Source organism: Schistosoma haematobium, chromosome 1, assembly GCF_000699445.3.
Source record: "Schistosoma haematobium chromosome 1, whole genome shotgun sequence".
NCBI classification, from domain to species: domain Eukaryota; kingdom Metazoa; phylum Platyhelminthes; class Trematoda; order Strigeidida; family Schistosomatidae; genus Schistosoma; species Schistosoma haematobium.
In genome coordinates, this window is record NC_067196.1 from 81,406,369 (window position 1) to 81,425,106 (window position 18,738).

Genomic DNA, 18,738 nt, shown 5'->3' on the forward strand with positions numbered 1-18,738 from the left:
TCAAGCACAATGCTAGAGTGTCCTATAAAGTAAGGGAAGAGCAGTCTAGCGCTTCTTGGTAATTTCATATTTACTATGGTGATTATTTAATACGTGGTATTCGTCTGGTAATGTATAATTTATACATGTAAAGTTTTCATTAAAATAATAAGTTTGTTTGAAATGATAACAAATTTGTCACTTATTAAACAATGTAATTTACTAGTTAAATACGGCTTATTTGGTCACCATAAAACGATAGTACACTTATTAAATCATATTGCCCGGCGACTGAAACATGTGGTCTAGTTGCCAAAATTGAAATGCTTGAACTAATATGTCACTTTTCAACTGTTTATCCAGAACAAGATAATTTTCTTTGTAAGAGTTTATATTTTCCTGTACATGATGTCGAGGACACTTTCCATTACCATTTGTGCATCTCAAATGGATTGCTTCTGTATTTCTATTAAGTTAGAAGTTTTTGTTAAAGTTGGGTTTAAAGTTTGCTTTTGAAATAAAAAATTCTGTGATTTAAGTTTCAATATGAACGTGAACATTGAAATGCAAGTGAATTCAGCTGCTGAATTCCAAGTAGGACTAAATCAACGCTTTGATGTCACTGCTAGACATTATCCAACTTTACTGATAAGATCGTTCGCTTGTCATTAGTTGAAATGTTCTTTGTGTTATATTTATAAAGACTGTGTGTATCTCTCGATAGTTGCTCGAAAGAATTTTTATAAGACAGTCGAATTTTGAAAATGTTTTGACTAATCATTACTCTTTAGAAATCGAGAAAAATCCCTGAACTTTCTTAATATACTTTTACTATTCTGATTAAATAATTATCAAATTTTGTACCAGTATTTAGAATCCTTACTTGATATGTAATACAACAAATACCCTTGATTTTTGTGTATGAGTTAACCGTCAAAGTAAAGCATCTTCCTTCCAAGACAATCTTTAAATGAAAACTTTACAAAAAATGTATTTCATAATGGCACTACAATTGGTGATTTTGATGACAACACTAGAAAATCAACTTAAAGTTTCATTTAAGCATGTGAAAATTATGTTACATACATCATTAGAATTTGAATAAAAGTAAAGCATTTTCTTGTTCACATAGAGACAAATAAAGACAAACTGTTAAAAAAGAAAGAGAGTTCAAATATAACTTTCTGTTTCGGTCGTGGAGCTTTCATCGTTCTTCTGAACGAAATCATCAGCACAAACTTCAGATAGATAACTTTCTGTATTTAACTTCAATCAATATTTCTCAAATAATGAAACTGTTCATCAAACCATATCATGAATCACAAAAATGATTCAACGGCTCAGTATACAGTAGTTCCAAGGCCATTGGAGGAAAACATTTAGTTTATATACTGACTCCTTTAATATTTTAACATGTTGACTGTTTATATATGTATCTACATGAAATGAAACAGACATAAGTTAAAGAAAATTGCAATAAATTGACTACAAGCTAAAAGTGATTGTATATAAGGGAAAATATCCTTTACTTAGTACTTTTCATAGTCTAATCTCTAGTATTATTTTCAATTCAGACTATCAAGATTTTGATACCAATCAAATTGGTCACATAGTGTGAAAAATGTCAAATATCATGAACAGTAGAAATTGTTTTTTTCCAACTACTGTATTTACCAAATAACTCATACACAGGTTGAAATCATGAGTCAATTGAAGCTAGACCACATTGGAAAACCTGGAAGCACTGGACGGTGTTTCGTCCTGGTGTGGGACTCAGTGGTCTAGTGGTTAAGTGCGCGCGCGCGAAACCAGTAGGTCCTGGGTTTGGATCCCGCGGGGTGCGGGATCGTGGATGCTCACTGCTGAGGAGTCCCATACCAGAATGAACGGCCGTTCAGTGCTTCCAGGTTTTCCATGGTGGTCTAGCTTCAATTGACTCATGTTTCCAACCTGTGAAATTTCTAAAATCTCCACAAAACCCATTCTGAAAATAACTCATACATTGAGAAACAATAAATACTAACTATTTATTGGTTTTATACATCAATTTTCATTAGAATTACTCATCCATTTATTGAGATATATTTCAATAACTAATAAAACTAAATTAAAATAATTGTAATAAAACTGACAGAGAAACATTTCAGAAATTTTATAGTTGAATCCATGAGTCAATTAAAACTAGACCACCGTGTAAAACCTGGAAGTACTGGATGAGTACTAGTATGAGACTCCTCAGCAGTGCGCATCTACAATCCCTCACATTGGACACAAAATCAGGACCTTCGGTCTCGTGCACAAACGCTTAACCACTAGATCACTGAACCAGCCGGCATCCAATGGTGTTAATGTCTAACTTCAACTAGTTCACGAAATTGAGTGACACATCCACCATTATCTTCGGTGAGTTATTATCTCACAACAAACCCGGTTAAACTCCACTGGTCATTTCGCACTTGATCACCATGGTGGTTTAACTCATGAATTCAACTATAAAATTACTAAAACCTCCACAAAACCCCTTCTGATAATAAACATTTGAAAGTTTGTATTTATCATTCGTTAAGTTTAAGGAGATTTGTGATTCATGTGGGTGATCTTAGTTGAATGGTGTTTTGTGAGCTGTATAATTTAGTAATTGAGTATTTCTGGACAATATCCTCATTGCAAACTACAGATAAATGTAAGCTATTCGAATTTCTCCACATATAACTGACAGTCTGTTCCAACGATATTGATCTTGATTGATTGATTGTTGTTTCTTGTTCATTCACTGTCTGATTATTTATTTTGCTTGTTTTTCCCTCTAATCGGATTTTCGATACAATAGTTATCCATGATTTTTCTAATTGATTGATAAGTTTATTAGTTAGTGATTGACTTGATTAACAAGCTTCCTAAAGTTCTCGATTCTGCCTTGTATTCCCCTTGTCCAAAATCCTAAATATAAATCCGACAAGATTTCTCTCTAGTTACATTTCACTCATCTTATTTCAAGATTTAATACAAAGGATGTTTTTTTCTAAAAACTATTACCAAAACCATTGATTCATTTGTGTTGTTTGACATGTTGAATTTAGTATTTTTGGAGATAATCTTTGATTAATACAAACTAATAATAATATGCAATGGTCAGGGAATTATGATTTCTTGTAAAGTTCATATATTATTTAAAATTTAGACGGAGATCATGAACCGATTGATATTAGATCACCATTGAAAACCTGGAAACAATGGACGACCGTTTCGTCCCATTAGGGGCTCCTCAGCAGTGCGTACCCACGATTTCATTAGCGGGATTCAATCTAAAACTTAATAATCTTCACAACCCCTATACTGATATTATTTAAATGACATTTTTATATTATCATGATCTTAATACTATCTCTGAAAATTCATTATATCATGGAACTCAAATAGCAGATTTGTGAGAAATGTTTTTCGTATAAATCAAACCTAAATATTATTTTGAATCCAGTTAAAGAAAAATATACCTAATTTGTTTCCAAAATGTCTTGACTGTAATTGTATTTGTAAGGATTATTTCATCACTAGTAACTTTGTATGTTTTTACTTTATGTTAAATTAATTATAAAATTAACACGAAGATCAGCTAAAACTTTATGTGTTTAGGACATGTTTTATCTTTCTGTCAGGTTAATTATAAAATAATTCAAAAGGAACAATAAATGTTAGAAGTAAATATGAACTGAACTGGAATAATAAACCTTAGAAATGAAAATTTCGTGCATTAGTTGAAGTTAGAGATTAACATCTTTGGATGCCGGCTGGTTCAGTGGTCTAGTGATTAAGCGCTCACGCGCGATACTGAAAGTTGCTGGGTTTGAAACCCGCTAGGTGGAATCAGGGATGCGCACTGCTGAGAAGTCCCATATTATGACAAAACGGCTGTCCAATGCTTCCAGGTTTTTCATGGTGGTCTAGCTTTAACTGACTCATGATCTCAACTATTGAAAATATAAAGGATTATTTATTGCCTAAAGTTAATAAATTTCAACTCCCGGTTTACATGCTCAGACATCGCTTCACCTAGTTCTGTTTAAATAAATAGTATTACAAAAATAATAACAAAATATATGTTAATTTACAAGCATTGTCAAATTAATATAAAAACCAATATTAGATGTTTGGTTAAGTTGTTTTAAAGGATATGGTTCGTAAATTGTTTTGTGAGGATATATGTCCCATGAAGTGAAATAATATTAGTGAGCAGTTTGGATTCACTTATTGTTAATTAGAGAATTGAACCGTTTTGTCATAGTATGAATTGTGTAACTAGGCGAAATTTCAGTATTGTTGCAAAATAATTATAATCACTTGCAACTAGAGAAACATAACAAAAACTGACAGGGTAGAACAATAACGGCAAACAATAATGTGATAGGTTTTCCCTTATTCATGTGTTAGGTTGTTTTACGTTCTAATGTTTTGGATAAATATAACTTAAATGAATTAGATCAACCAGGGATAAGTTTAAAATATCCGCAAAAAATGACTTTCGAACAGTATGTTCAGTATTAATAAACATTTACCAATGGAATGTGGTCGATTCACGATTATGAGTATTTCTTAAGCAGTGTCAGGCGAGATGTGATTATTAAGGTAGTAAACAGATGAAGATTTCATAGACAGATTGTTATAAACTATTCCATAGTTACAGAAAGAATCAGATAGTCTTATCACATCAATAAAATTTACCTCTCAAAGCCAAGTATATGAGCTTATCTAAACATGGTTACTGAATTACACAGGAATATAATCTGTAAACTTTTTCATATATTTTTATGCGTTGAGTACAGAACATTAATACTATAACTAGAAATTAGTCATTTGTTCGAAGTTCTTCAAAATCGTTTGAACTTGTCTATGCTTCAATACAATTATCCCACTGGCATTGTATTTATAATATGCTTATTATGAGTATTTCATTTTACTTTTCAGTCTAGTAGAATATAATATATTTTCTTTAAATTTATTCCAATAATGAGAAATTCTTTAACCTATATGATTTTGTGTACAGGGATTTGTGCAGATTGTAGTATTTCCAAATTTTAATACACAAGTTTATCTAAAACAAACCAGGTAGCACTATACTGGCGTCTCATCCTAGTATGAGACTCCTCAGAAGTGCGCATCCACAATCCCATACGAACTGAACTCGAACCTAGGACAGTTGTTCTTTTGAATGAATACTTAACATCCAGACCATTGAACTATTATTCAACAGTGTTAATGTCTAACATAAATCAATTCATGATCTTGTGTAACCCTTCATCTGTTACCTGATATGGATATATGTGTCATGTTATAGATGAGTAAATTTTGATTGACATACTGATGTCACTATGCTATTCTAATGAATTAATAGCCGCTTTCACAATTCACATATTGATATCGTCAGTCAGTAACAAAGTAGAACTTCGTACGTACTCACATCAGTTCGAGTTGCCATAACAGATTAGCACACAAATACAATTATCAATTCAATTCCCATAGTGGTAGAGGTAATAAAAGTATAAGCAGTAATCGTAAACATTAGGGTTTGAAGATGTTATTCAAAGAGTATAATCCAGTGAAATAAATTTGGAAAGAGAAAAACAAAGGATACAAAGAATTCAGAAGATTAGAATTCAGGAGAACACAAAAAATGGATGCACCTACGCCATTACAAACAATTCTGAGTCATAATGATAAATGATATCGAGTAACAAAAATTCGATGAACAGTTTTAAATCAGATGCTTTATGAAGTACTTAAACTTATTTAAACTAGTAAGAAATAATCTTTTATCATAATGAAATGTATAAGACATTTGTAAGCAGTGATGGATAGTGGCTAGCAGTGGAATCCAGGACGCGCGTTTAGTCCTATTTGGGACTCGTCAGCTGGATGTACCTGCATCTCACTCTGGGACTCGAACCCAGTGCCATTCGCTTCAAACGCCATCGCGTTACCCATTCAGCTACTGAGTCCTAATAGCCACTTGCTTGTGCAATGGAGTGAATTTAAACTCACTTGGTATTGTTTGGCTTGTATATTCCCATTGACTTTTAAGACTGCAATTGACGAGTCCCAAATAGGGCGAAACGCGCGTCCTGGATTCCACTGCTAGCCACTATCCATCATTGCTTACAAATAGCTTGTGGATTAAGGTAGTATCTAGGCATACGCACAGTATGCACATATGCCAATAACAGACTGATCAATTGCAGTCTTAAACCTCAATGGGAAGATATAAGCCAAACAATACCAAGTGTACAAGACATTATTCGAACTAGGAGAGGATTATTCGTTTCAATATACATTGTAACTATTTCTTACAAAGTTGTACAATTCATGCATATTGTATATATTTAAACTAATTTACAAATTCTTCTTCTTCTTCTTACAGGTTATATATTCTGTCATTGTGATACTGATGAATGCCGTGCTTTTGGTTATAAAGAATGTAAAGCAGAATTTTATTGTTATAGTATTTATGAATTAAATTCATTATCAACTAATCATATACAATTGATAAATCGATCAACAGAAATTACTGGTATCTCAATTAGTCGTGGTTGTATATCAAATAGTTTTTTAACAATGTGTACAAAAAAAGAAATTCGTCATAATAAACAATTTAATTCACCATATTTAATTACTCGTTGTTGCAGAGATGCTTGGTGTAATACAGATAAAGTAAAAGTAAGTGAAATTATTGACTATTGAATATAATAAATATTATTGTTTAAATTAATGATTAAAGCATTCATTTTATTAGTTGAGATCATGAGTCAGTAGAAGCTAGACTACCATGGAAAACCTGAAAGCACTAGACGGCCGTTTCGTCCTATCGTGTGACTCTTCAGTAGTGCAGATCCACGATCCCACCTCGCGAGATTCGAACACATGTGCCATCGGTCTCGCACGCGAACGCTTAACCACTAGACTACTGAACCAGACGCCATCCAACGATGTTATTGTCTAACGAAATTGAGTGACACATCCACCATTGTCTTCAGTGAGTTACTATCTCACAACTGACACGGTTGAACTCCACTGGTTACGGCTCCAGGAAATCTATCTTGAATCTAATCACTAGTGAGAAAATGTTGATTATTATCAATTTGAACGCATAATTTTACTTTAGAACCAATTATATCCAAAACAAATAAGTAGTAAACAAGGTACTTAACTATAATATAAACACAACGAAATTGAAAGATAGAGGTAGCATCTGATTTTTTAAATCTGTTTATATAGTTTGATGATAATTGCAAGAGATATACTGATTATTTCAAGTAATCTAATATCATATAAACAAGCAAGAAGACTTAACGATTATCTTTTAACACTTCACATTTTAAACGTTAAATTTATAAGCTCGGCATAGTTTTTCTTCTAAATAAATTATGTAACAGACTTTTGAATTGGTTGTAAGTAGTGAAAGCGAAACCTGTATTGGAGTACACATTAATTACCTACTGAAGCTTACTGTTAGCATAGGGTTTGGATTAATGAGTAGCAGTTAGTTAACTGACTAAAACTTGAATAAATTGTCATCTTAAGTGTTTCAGATATCTACCATAAAATGTGAGAATTATAATACGGAATACTGAGTACAAAGAAAACAGTTATAAATTATTTGAAACTAACAATCTGTATTCTATTGTTTTCCCATTGATTACGAAAGACTGATTTCATTTCATCTCTTCTTTAGTCATTGACAATTTTAATAAAATCAGAACAATAATTGTAAGTCATAGAGCCTAAATTACACTACAAAACAAAAAAAGAAGTTTCCATTGTCTCTTAAAAGATTCAAATCATAGGATTTAGGATAGGAAAAATGTTTCTGGGAGAAAGGGTTTGAAATTCTTTCTGTATATTACAAAATCAAGTGTGTACTGTATTGTCTATAACAATTATAACCATTCTATTCAATTAAAAAAAACAAATTTTCTATTAAGATAATTAGTGGGTTAATGTTAGACCACCTTTGAAAACCTAGAAGCATTTGATGGACATTTCATCCTGTATGAGACTCTTCAACAGTTCGCATCCATGATTCCGCAAGTGTAACTCGAACATAGGACTTTTGGTCTCAGTGGCATCAAAATTAGCTTACTCTCTATGCACTATGGTGTACAATAGGTTTACTAATTTTACGAAACTTTTAGAACCATGGACATCCAATTCATGTTCTGTAATTTTCATTATATATATATATATATATATATATATATATATATATATGTATATATATATGATGTCTATATATTGGAGTGAGAATTATAATCACAACTACAATCACAATCGCTAAAATGTACTGATTGATTAACTATCAATGACATAATATCTGTAAAAGTCATAAAAATATATATATTATTTTTATATGTTTATTTATATTAAGATTGCTCAAAGTGATTGGTCTTTGCATGAAACAAAACGTTATACACTAGGGGACTATTCTAACTATGACGCTGAACGAATGGGATCGATTAATTCAAAACAACAAACACAATTCAAAACAGGAACAGAAGCATCATCATTGTTGACAAATTCAAAAGATTTTCAACATTTACAAAGTGACCTTCATTTAACCGATGAAGATTTTTCTGAAAATTTATTAAACTCAAAGTTACTTCATCAAGATGTATCTAAACAAATAAAAATGGAAGATCGGTCTAATGTGATTAATTCTAGAAGAGGAATACGACGAAAAGGAGATAAAGGTATATAAAATGGTCACCATCATTTTAAAATGATTATTAAATACTTTTATATCTTTAAAGTGAATCTAAGTATTAATAATAATTTCATTCTTCGAACTTAAGTAGTGATTAATGAAATCCGAAGATGAGACTTTCAAACTTAAATTGAAAACAGACATGTAATTTATTTCTAGAAAATGAAATGTATAATTGACAGAATGAGCATAAGCTATGTCGAAGTGATCTCAAGTTTTACTCAAGTCACCTTTAATTGGTTTCTAAAATTGTTGTTCTTCACTTAAATAAGTAACACTCAGTTACAGTAATATACAATGAAATCAGTCTCATGATCTCAACAAATGTTTCTAGGGAGTTCTGATCAGTTTGTTAAGCAATTTACTCAAGCTATCTAACTTCTGTTGCTGAGGTTTCTAGAAATCTGGTTTCATTTTTATAAATTTCAAGAAATTTTACTAAAAATCATATCGTAGTTTATGAGCAACTGGTATTTTGTGAAATGTGTTTACACTAAGAAACTACACAAATCGAACCTACAAAATTTAAGATGTGAAACATGTATATATATATATATATATATATATATATATATATAGGGATTTGGAAGCAGACAATAATAATTACAGAATTCATGCCAGTTTAAAGGCATTATCAATTTGATATAAATAGTAACATTAGATGTAGAGAACAAACATGTGATAGAAGATGGTTTTAAGTATGCTAGTTCAGTAATTGTTTAAGTAGTATATGTATGACAGCAATCCAGTGTATCAGCCGGAAACTTTTAACTTTTCTTAAGTGGACAGCCTGTTGATTAATGAATGGTGTATTTAAGGTCATTTCCTGTGCCAGAACGAATTAATGATAATTATCTATAACTAGAGAAAGTAGAACGAAAATAGAGAGCACGGAACAACGAAGCAATAATTACCAAAATATGTCAATCAGGTCTACCAAAATGCACGTGTCATGTGACACAGTGATATACTGTTAATGTTAGATATTATTAAAATTAGTTAAGGTTGCTAGGGATAGGATCAATAGCCACTGGAAAGGATTGCCAAGGAACGAGTTGGGTGGAGAATACTGTTGAGCGGCCTATGGTCCTCCATGAGGGGTAACAGGTGTAGGTATATATATATATATATATATATATATATATATATATATCGTGATGAACGTAAAATTTTCTGCATAAATGTAAACATACGTTGATTAATCACAATAGAAATAAATGTACAATATTATATATAATATATAAGTTGGCTATACGAATGGCGCTAAATTAATGTACACTAGTTACATTTAAAAAATACAGTCTCAGCAACGGAAACTTCGAACAATATTTGGTTTTATTCTTATTGAAGATAAAACGGAGTTTGAACGTATATCCGTGTGTATAGATCTCAACTCTATCAATTCTAGGTCTACAATTCTTTAAACACACTAATTACTAAGATGGGAATTAGAAACAGTCATTGTAGTATATATTACTTTTTATATATCTTCAGTGGTATCTCACCTTGGTGGAGATGAATTAGCTTATAACAACAAGATTTTTTTATGATAATGAAAATATGGAGAATTCTGTTAGAATAAGAACTAACTAATGATGAAACCTTGTACTAAACCAGACTTAAATCATCATCTATAACAAACAATTGAGGTTTAGAGAGAACTTGAAGTATTATAAAGATACGTTTTACTTACGTGCATAGAATCACTACATGTTACATTGGTCAACATAATCTGCTTTCTATGTTACAATCAACTAAAAAAAACTCATTAGAATTTCAGGTTGCTGAGACTAACAATAGGAATAAAATTGACACAGATACTATTTGGTTTATAATGGCTTATTTAAAAGAATTAGAAAAAGGACTGAGTTAGGTCTTACTCATTTGTTCATTTTGCCCACTTTTTCTTGGTAATGAAGAATTAATATTAGTATCATAAATTATTATTATTACTGTGAAAATGTGTTGAATGAAACTGGCATAAATTCTTCATTGTTAACCGATTCAGGATGGTGATTTAGAACGAACAATTCGATTCTCAAAAGTACAATACACATTCGAGTACATTTTTATGTCTCAATAATTTAGTTTATCTCTTTTCAACGTATACTTGAAAACTTAAAAGTTGTTTTTTAAGTAACATAATCATTATACGATGCTTAACAAGGTTTTAACATGAGTTAAATTGATAAGGATGAGAATTTTTCAAGGAGCATCAGCTCCTTCAGGATTATAATTATGTCTTGTGTGATTAGTTCTAACTAAAATAAAAACTGGATTCAATGCATTTTATCAATTAAATCTAATTACTTAACATCATAGAAGGTGTATCTTAATCCTGGATAACCTAGATTATTCGTTAACAATGAGCATCATATGGAAATGTCTTTGTTGTTTAAACTTCAAGCCAGATATCTTATTTTCCTAACCATTGACTGTCTGTACATACAGCAATACATGAATGCTAAAATGATATAATCACTTTATTAGTAAATATTATTGATAGTACTAGTAGTAGTAGTAATATTAGTAGTGAAACCAAGTACAGTACAAAATGTATTCATACAAACAAAATGATTAATAACATCCTTTCAGCTTATCTTAATCATAGATAAACATTTTACTTTAGTAAGAGAAAAAAAGAACATCACTTTTATTTTTGCCAATAACATTCAACCTTTTACTAGAGTGATATTTTAATGATTCAAGTATGAATCAGTTTATCAGTTGTAACATTTTACTTGGTATTTCGTTAAATACCATCATTGCCATCACCATCATCATCATCATCACCATCATCATTAACATCATCAACATCAACATCATCTTTAATAATATCACCATCCTAATCATTGTAATTGTAGTTTACTGATTACATGTAAATGTTAACTAATTGTTTCTGATCCAAACTAATTAATTTATCTAAAAGAGTATTGTCTAGAAAAAAAAATTAATTGTTTAGTACTGATAACAGTAAAGAAATAATAATAATTATCATAGAAAGTTAAGATAAATTACTTCTAATCAAACTAATTTACCAGAGAGTAGTAAGATAAATGTATGTATCTTAAGAAATGAATATTTATTTAAGTTAGATCCCTTTTTGAGATTTTGTTTTTTAGCAAATGTATTGACATAAAATTAACTTTTCTCATTTGTATGACATGAATTAGACGTAGAATAAATGAACATTCTCTTTTGAATACACGCTTAAAGGTACTTGGTGTTATTTTGCTTGTATCTTCTGATTGTTATTCAAGACTGAAAAATTGATCAGTCTGTAATTGGCATGTGTGTATACTGTGTGGATTGCCTTTATATAGCCTTAAATCACAAGCTTTTTAAGCAAATATGGATGGTGGCTAACCATGAAATCCAGGACGCGCGTTTCGTCCTATGTGGGACACGTCAGCTGGATATACCTGTATCACAGAGTTGATGTTCATTCCGGGCTTAAAGGGTTAGCTGAAATATATACAGATTAATCTGAAAGTGTAATAATTCATGTAGCATGTTTAAATATATTAAAATGTAGTTTCCTGTAAACCACTTAGCTAACGACACCAAATAACTCTCATTCAATAGTTGTCACAAGGTAGCGTTAGAACTCTAGTACAAAGGATTGTTTGTATGAATGTATTGTGAAATCTAGGATTAAATATGTATCGTACACTAAATATAACGACCATAAAATTATAGAGTAAATTTGGCTGTCTTCAGTTAAATATGTCAGTTCATTATATCAAATATTCTTTAGAACTATTACGTGTTTTTACTTTATAGATCAAATATCATATATTCAATAGTAAACTAATATGTTATGAGTATAAAAGTCATCATTATTCACATTACCATGTAAACCAGCCTCACTACTTACAACTAAACAGTTTTTTTCAATAGACATTAATTGACATAAATATCAGTTGAATAAATAACAAACACTTAGGTATATTTTACTTAACTTGTAGTAAGCATACGTATATATTTGTATTCATATTTATATATGGTGTAGTCGTGTTTGATGAAATCGAACCTCTGTAAATGTGTATGATAATTTGAATTGAAAAACGTTTAAGTTGTGGCAGTAGATACAACATTTTGCCTTCAGGCACTGTTGTAGTGAATGAGAACATAAATGTAGGCAATCGAATGTATTTGAATACTAAATTACAGAATCTCTTAGTAAAATCTAAGAACAATACAGTAAATTCTTCATTTGCAAAATGTCAATCAACTGTCTCAGACTTGACTGATTCTTCTTATCCATGCCAATTATTCTTTGTTCTCGTTCTCTTCTGTTCGATCTTAACCTTCTGCTACTAGGTATTTCACTTTCGATTCATGATACATACTATTTATATCTATCGACATTAGTAGCACACACCACACTACTTTCAGAAACTCATCTATCAAGTTATGAAACAAGATTGAAAACCATGTCTTAATTTCTCTTTCACTATCGATGCTTATCTTGCTTTAATTTTCTCATATTCAAAGAGTAGCGATCTGTTATATCCGCGGAATTGATTAATTGACTTGATATTTGGTACAGGAAATCATGAATTGAATAAAACAAGTAAGAATAAGAAGGCGATAAATAGAGATTTATTAGGTTTCTATTATAAATTAAAATGATGCAGGAATACACAGCTGTTATATGTTTTATTTAGTCACATAAACAGATGTATAATTTGAACTGTATACTACTTAACACTATCTAACCAATAATTCATTGTGTGAATACAGATTTACAGTATCATACAATTAGGCGTATATAACTAACAGATATAATTCATTGATCGAATTATATAATTACTCCATAAAATGTGATTACATGTTACAGACGATTGGATAAAACTGATCCCAAATATCATTCGCCCCACAATCGATTAATTCATTGGTCATCATATCAAAATGTATTTTGACTGTATAAATAGTTTTTATAATGGATTTACATCAATTAAGATGTAACTGAAAACCAAAGAAAAGTAGTCATTAAATAATCTGATTAGAGATCGAACCAAGGAAATTTTCATTCAGCAGTTACTATGATGATTGTCCGATAATATTGATCATGACATACAAAATCATTTATTACATTTAGGTATTGAATTGAATAGTTCTAAACTATATTTCAATTGAATAACAATGAAGAGGGTTACCAATGTACCTATTCAAAAGATATAAGATCATTATTAGTCACTAAGACATTTTTAAGAATTATATTCACATTTAAATTATTTTCATTTTATACAGAGTTAATGAATGATAATGTAATTTTTGGTAGGATACAATTTTTTTTAGTTTGTCATGGTCACAAATAATTTTATACAAACAGTTCTGTTTAAGTACAAGAAAAAAGAAAAAGATCAAAAACTTTATCACGTTATTATTTAGATCATATTTAAGATCAGTTAAACATCTTCATGAAGAACCAGCGGTGAACAAAATTTTAAGTGTGAATTAAGTATATTGTAAAGGTATACATTGTTCATAAATCAGTGTCAAGAAATGACATCTAGTCAATGCTAATATCAGAAAAGGATTTTTGTGGATATTATATTCATTTCAATGAGTCAATTGAAGCTAGACCACCATAAAAAACCTGGAAGCACTAGATGGCTATTAGCCATTATAATAGGATCTTATTTTCTAACACATTTATGAATTAATTATTATTATTGTTATTATTAATGGCTTTATTCAATATTATAGTTTTGGTACAATATAGAATTCTCAGCACAAAAAAATGAATCACCACATACAACTGGAAGTGAATCACTGAAGGCAATAACAGCGAACTCAGTGAATTCATCAGCGAAAACAGATAGTGCAGATGGTGTGCAATCTGGAGTCACGTAGATATTGGTAATATAAACATATTTGTATTTATTCAGATGTTTTGGACGACATCTTAGAGTTAGACAGTCGATAAAGTCATTTGAAAACTTAAAACACACAAACGAAGATCGACACCAGTTTATGTTTACAAATGTAGCTACACCGCCACCACACCTCTTTTTATTGTTTGATCGATCCTGACGATAAATTATGAAATCACGTAGTGATACTAGGCACTCATCCTGTAAATCATTAAACCAAGATTCTTGAATTGTGATGACACCACAATTACGATACATATTTTGACTTAGTAGGAACTGCAGATAGTCCACTTTGTTGATTAGTGATCGACAGAATTTAGCAGCTCGGGAATCGACATACGATTAATATTCATTCTCTTTAACGCATATTGCCAACCACCACGATGTCTTTTATAGTACTTTTTTGTAACCTGTGCAGCGAAAGGTCGTAGGCTTTTCATAAAAGCGCCTGAATAGGTTATGCGATTAATTGACATAATTATAAGTTAAAACAAACGAAAAAAACAGATAACTTGTTGAAATAATCAGATGGCAGAAACAGGTAGCCCAGACATTCAAGCAGGCCGCCCAGATATCTTAATCAATATAGAATTCTAGAAAATATCAGTCAGTATCTATAGTTTTTATGCTAAAAACATTTTAGAGTTATCTTCAGTTCACAATTACAAAAAGTAAAGTCCATCAAACAATAAAATAAGACATTTGATTTATTCCTGAATAAGATAAAAAGTAACACTGAAAATCACAATAAAATAAGGGTAAAGTGCTCAATGGTTTGGAATAACTCAATAATTCCAGATAACATTATGTTTAAATTGTGCGAGCTATATGCAAAGTCGTTTTAGTAACAAAACCTTCTTGTTCCTCTTCTTCTTCTCCTCCTCAACTAGCAGCTAGACTCAAATAGAGTTTTTGAGGTCCCAGTGATAATTATTTATGTTAGTATTTCATCAATTACAATGAATAATATGTGTGACTTGTCATAGTGTAGCACTATATGACATAAATTCTAACTTTTACCGTGAAAGCTCAAAGTCATTTGTTTGAACATGAAGGAGGTAATGGTCGTAAACGAATGAAAAATTCCGCAGTAAGACAAAATAAATAATCATCGATATCAAGTTTCAATAATTTATCAAACGACATCTGTTTGTAAGTAGGAGAATATAGGTATGAAGTGAATAATGAAAACCTTATTTAAGTAACTTCTTAATGTTTGAATAATGAATCCATCAATTTACGAATATTTCTACACAACTATTATTTCTAGCAGAAAGGATGTTCCTAATTATGATAATTTATAGAAAATTTATCTTTTTCATTAGGAATCTAAAACTTAACACATTTCTTTCATCTAGCTTAAGAGTTCGTAAGCCAAGTCGTTCAATAATAAATTATAACTAGTTTTCATCTGTATATCACCCCTCATCAGTTACATATATTTATTTTATAAATAGATATTAGTACAAAGGAACATCGGATACATATACGCCACACAAGTCACTTGATTTGTGTGTGAGCGGTGAAACTGTCCAGACCAAAATAGGTAGTTTCCTTAGGGAGCCGCACCCTGAGCCATCGACCTAAAGGTTCGATTCACAAGGCAGTAGAGAAACGTAAGGAGATGCAATCCCATGGTAGTCGGTGACTAAACATTGGTTCATACGTCATTTGTTTCTTCAGAATACTGGAGCTCGTGTGCACCATCGGTTTGGAATCAGGGTTTTCCAACTTCCCTAGGTGGGCCGTCCATGCCCACCAACCTGGTTAAAGCGCCGAATATTCGCTTAGCATCTTCTCAATTTCTTAAACAACACCCCTGCCACGAGAAGGGAGTGAGTAGAACTTCTCTAACAGTGGCAATATACACGTGGCCATGTGAGAGCATTTCGAGACGGAGAGCTAACTCTCCCCACCCTCGATCGTACCATGGCATTTGGGAGCAAACCGTTACCAAATTATATCTTCCCAATAATTCTATATAATAATTAGGCCACAGAAAATACTAATTGAATGAAATATATAACTAGAAATATATGTTGGGCAAATTGTTTTCACTGTTTTATTTTACTTTAATACACTAAAACAAAATAGCTTTACCAAAGATTAACAGTGGTTTATTTCTACACTATTTTATTATGTTTCCAATTATCTTAGTATTCATTATGAAATATTTTGTCGTTCTTTTCTTTATGACAATTAAGCAGTTGGTTCATGTAGGTAATGTAATGCTTTTAAATTGCATTTTGAATCATTAATACTTGAACATAAATAAACAATAATATGGTTTATCCGGTAAGAAAAAAACACACAAACAAACTAATTGTCAGTCTATATACAGAATATGACATTAAATGGTGAGACTATAATTTATGGACGACCTTTGAGCTACGTCAAACTGACCTTTAGAATGTCCATCTAACGGCAGGGATCAAATAAGGGTTATAAGCCTGTGTAAGGAAATAGAATTGTGATTTACAGTTGATGATTAGAGATAGAAATTAGATTTAGAGTTTTAATCAAGAACTGACATCAGCTATAATGCAAAAACTCTATTTATTCGAATGAATGAGTGAATTCCGCGTCAAAATGAGGCCTGTTATCTTATAGGTGATTGGTTCGTCCATAAATTATAGTCTCATCCATTAAATCGATAAACTTAAAGAAAATTATGCTTTATATCTAAGAATAACTATACAATAAGTAAATCACAAAATGTATTTCAGTTGTGGATACCAACATTCAGTGGTTATGAGTGTATTTACTGTTAAGTGTATTTAATTGAATAGTTTATGAAGTATATTTTCATATTGATTGTTTACAATTGTCCCTTCACTTCAAAATAATAAATTTAGGACTAGATTTCGCTTCATGAATCATGGAAATAATTAGTATTTAATAGCATACGATGTAGAATAGGAAGTTGCTTTGTTTTAAACCAAAGAATTACAGAAAACTAAAGATGACCAGGCCAATTTCAAGATAAGAACAGATTGTTTCTGAACACATGAAGGATACAGATTTTGAAATGTTCGGTACTTCCAAAAACCTAAGAATATGCTCATATAATTGATATATAAAGATTTAGAAGTTGTCTTAAGGTCATTTGGAAAACCTGTTTCACTTAAGAATTGATATAGCTGTGCATGGCAGTCTACGTTATTTATTTATTTGGGCTAGTGATTCTACCATATTACTTTAAGTAGTAAACTACTAATCATTGTATTTTTCTATATGTTGAAAATAACACTTGGGTATACGAAGTTCTATAAGCGAAGGTAGTTCTCAACTTGTAATTCTCTAATTAAAGGTAGGGCGTTGTTTCTAATCAACTTTCATTTTATCAGAATAGTATTTCATATTGAAAGGTATGAACTAACAGAGACGAAAATATATACCAATTTCGTGTATTTCGTAAACCAAATCTGATATTAGATGAAGATAGGAAGCAGTTGGTCAATATAATAATTAACGCAAAATTTCAGCATTCGGTCAAATGTATTATCGTATATAAATTAGTATACTGTAAAACGAGACATGTCTTTATGTGCTCGAAAACTAGATTGTATTTAAAGCAATTAGTCCCTTTGATAAATTTCGATAATGTAATAAGAAGACGAAGATTATCAGAACTATGTGATATATTAGCGCAATACATTTCGAACAGTCTGATCACATATGTACTTGTTAAGAACATTTATCTATAAAAATAAAAGGTCAACCAGACTGGAAATGGGGATAAGAGGAGACAAGGATAATAATTAGAGTAATAATAATAGTGTGAACACACTCTGGATAATAAGCCAATATTACTAGGGTAAGTTTAAGGTGAGAACAAACTGTTTTTGAATACACAAAAGGGGTTTGGATTTTCGTATGGCTAAGGTTTCAATAAACCTTAGTATACGAATTTCTGCACATTTATACAACACCACAAAAGCCAAGTTAACATCAACCGGTTATATGTTTAGCAATAGAAGGTGATGGATGTTTATCCTCTACTCTTATTATGTCACTTGATTCTATTTGTTTCTGCAACAATTTTTGGTACATGTTCACACACTAATTTTGAGATCACGATTGCTCCTCTTTATGTATTTGTGACCACACACATTTAAATTGGTG

At 30.9% G+C, this 18,738-nt stretch overlaps 1 protein-coding gene across 1 annotated transcript in view; it reads left to right on the forward strand.

The window, feature by feature from the left end:
* Positions 1 to 18,738, forward strand: part of WC2_3 (blue light receptor) — a 71,670-nt gene that overhangs the window by 45,093 nt on the left and 7,839 nt on the right. The window contains exons 2-3 of the mRNA XM_051209826.1: positions 6,392 to 6,687; positions 8,396 to 8,717. Coding sequence (XP_051075289.1) covers positions 6,392 to 6,687; positions 8,396 to 8,717 — 618 coding nt within the window. The remainder of the gene's footprint in view (positions 1 to 6,391; positions 6,688 to 8,395; positions 8,718 to 18,738) is intronic.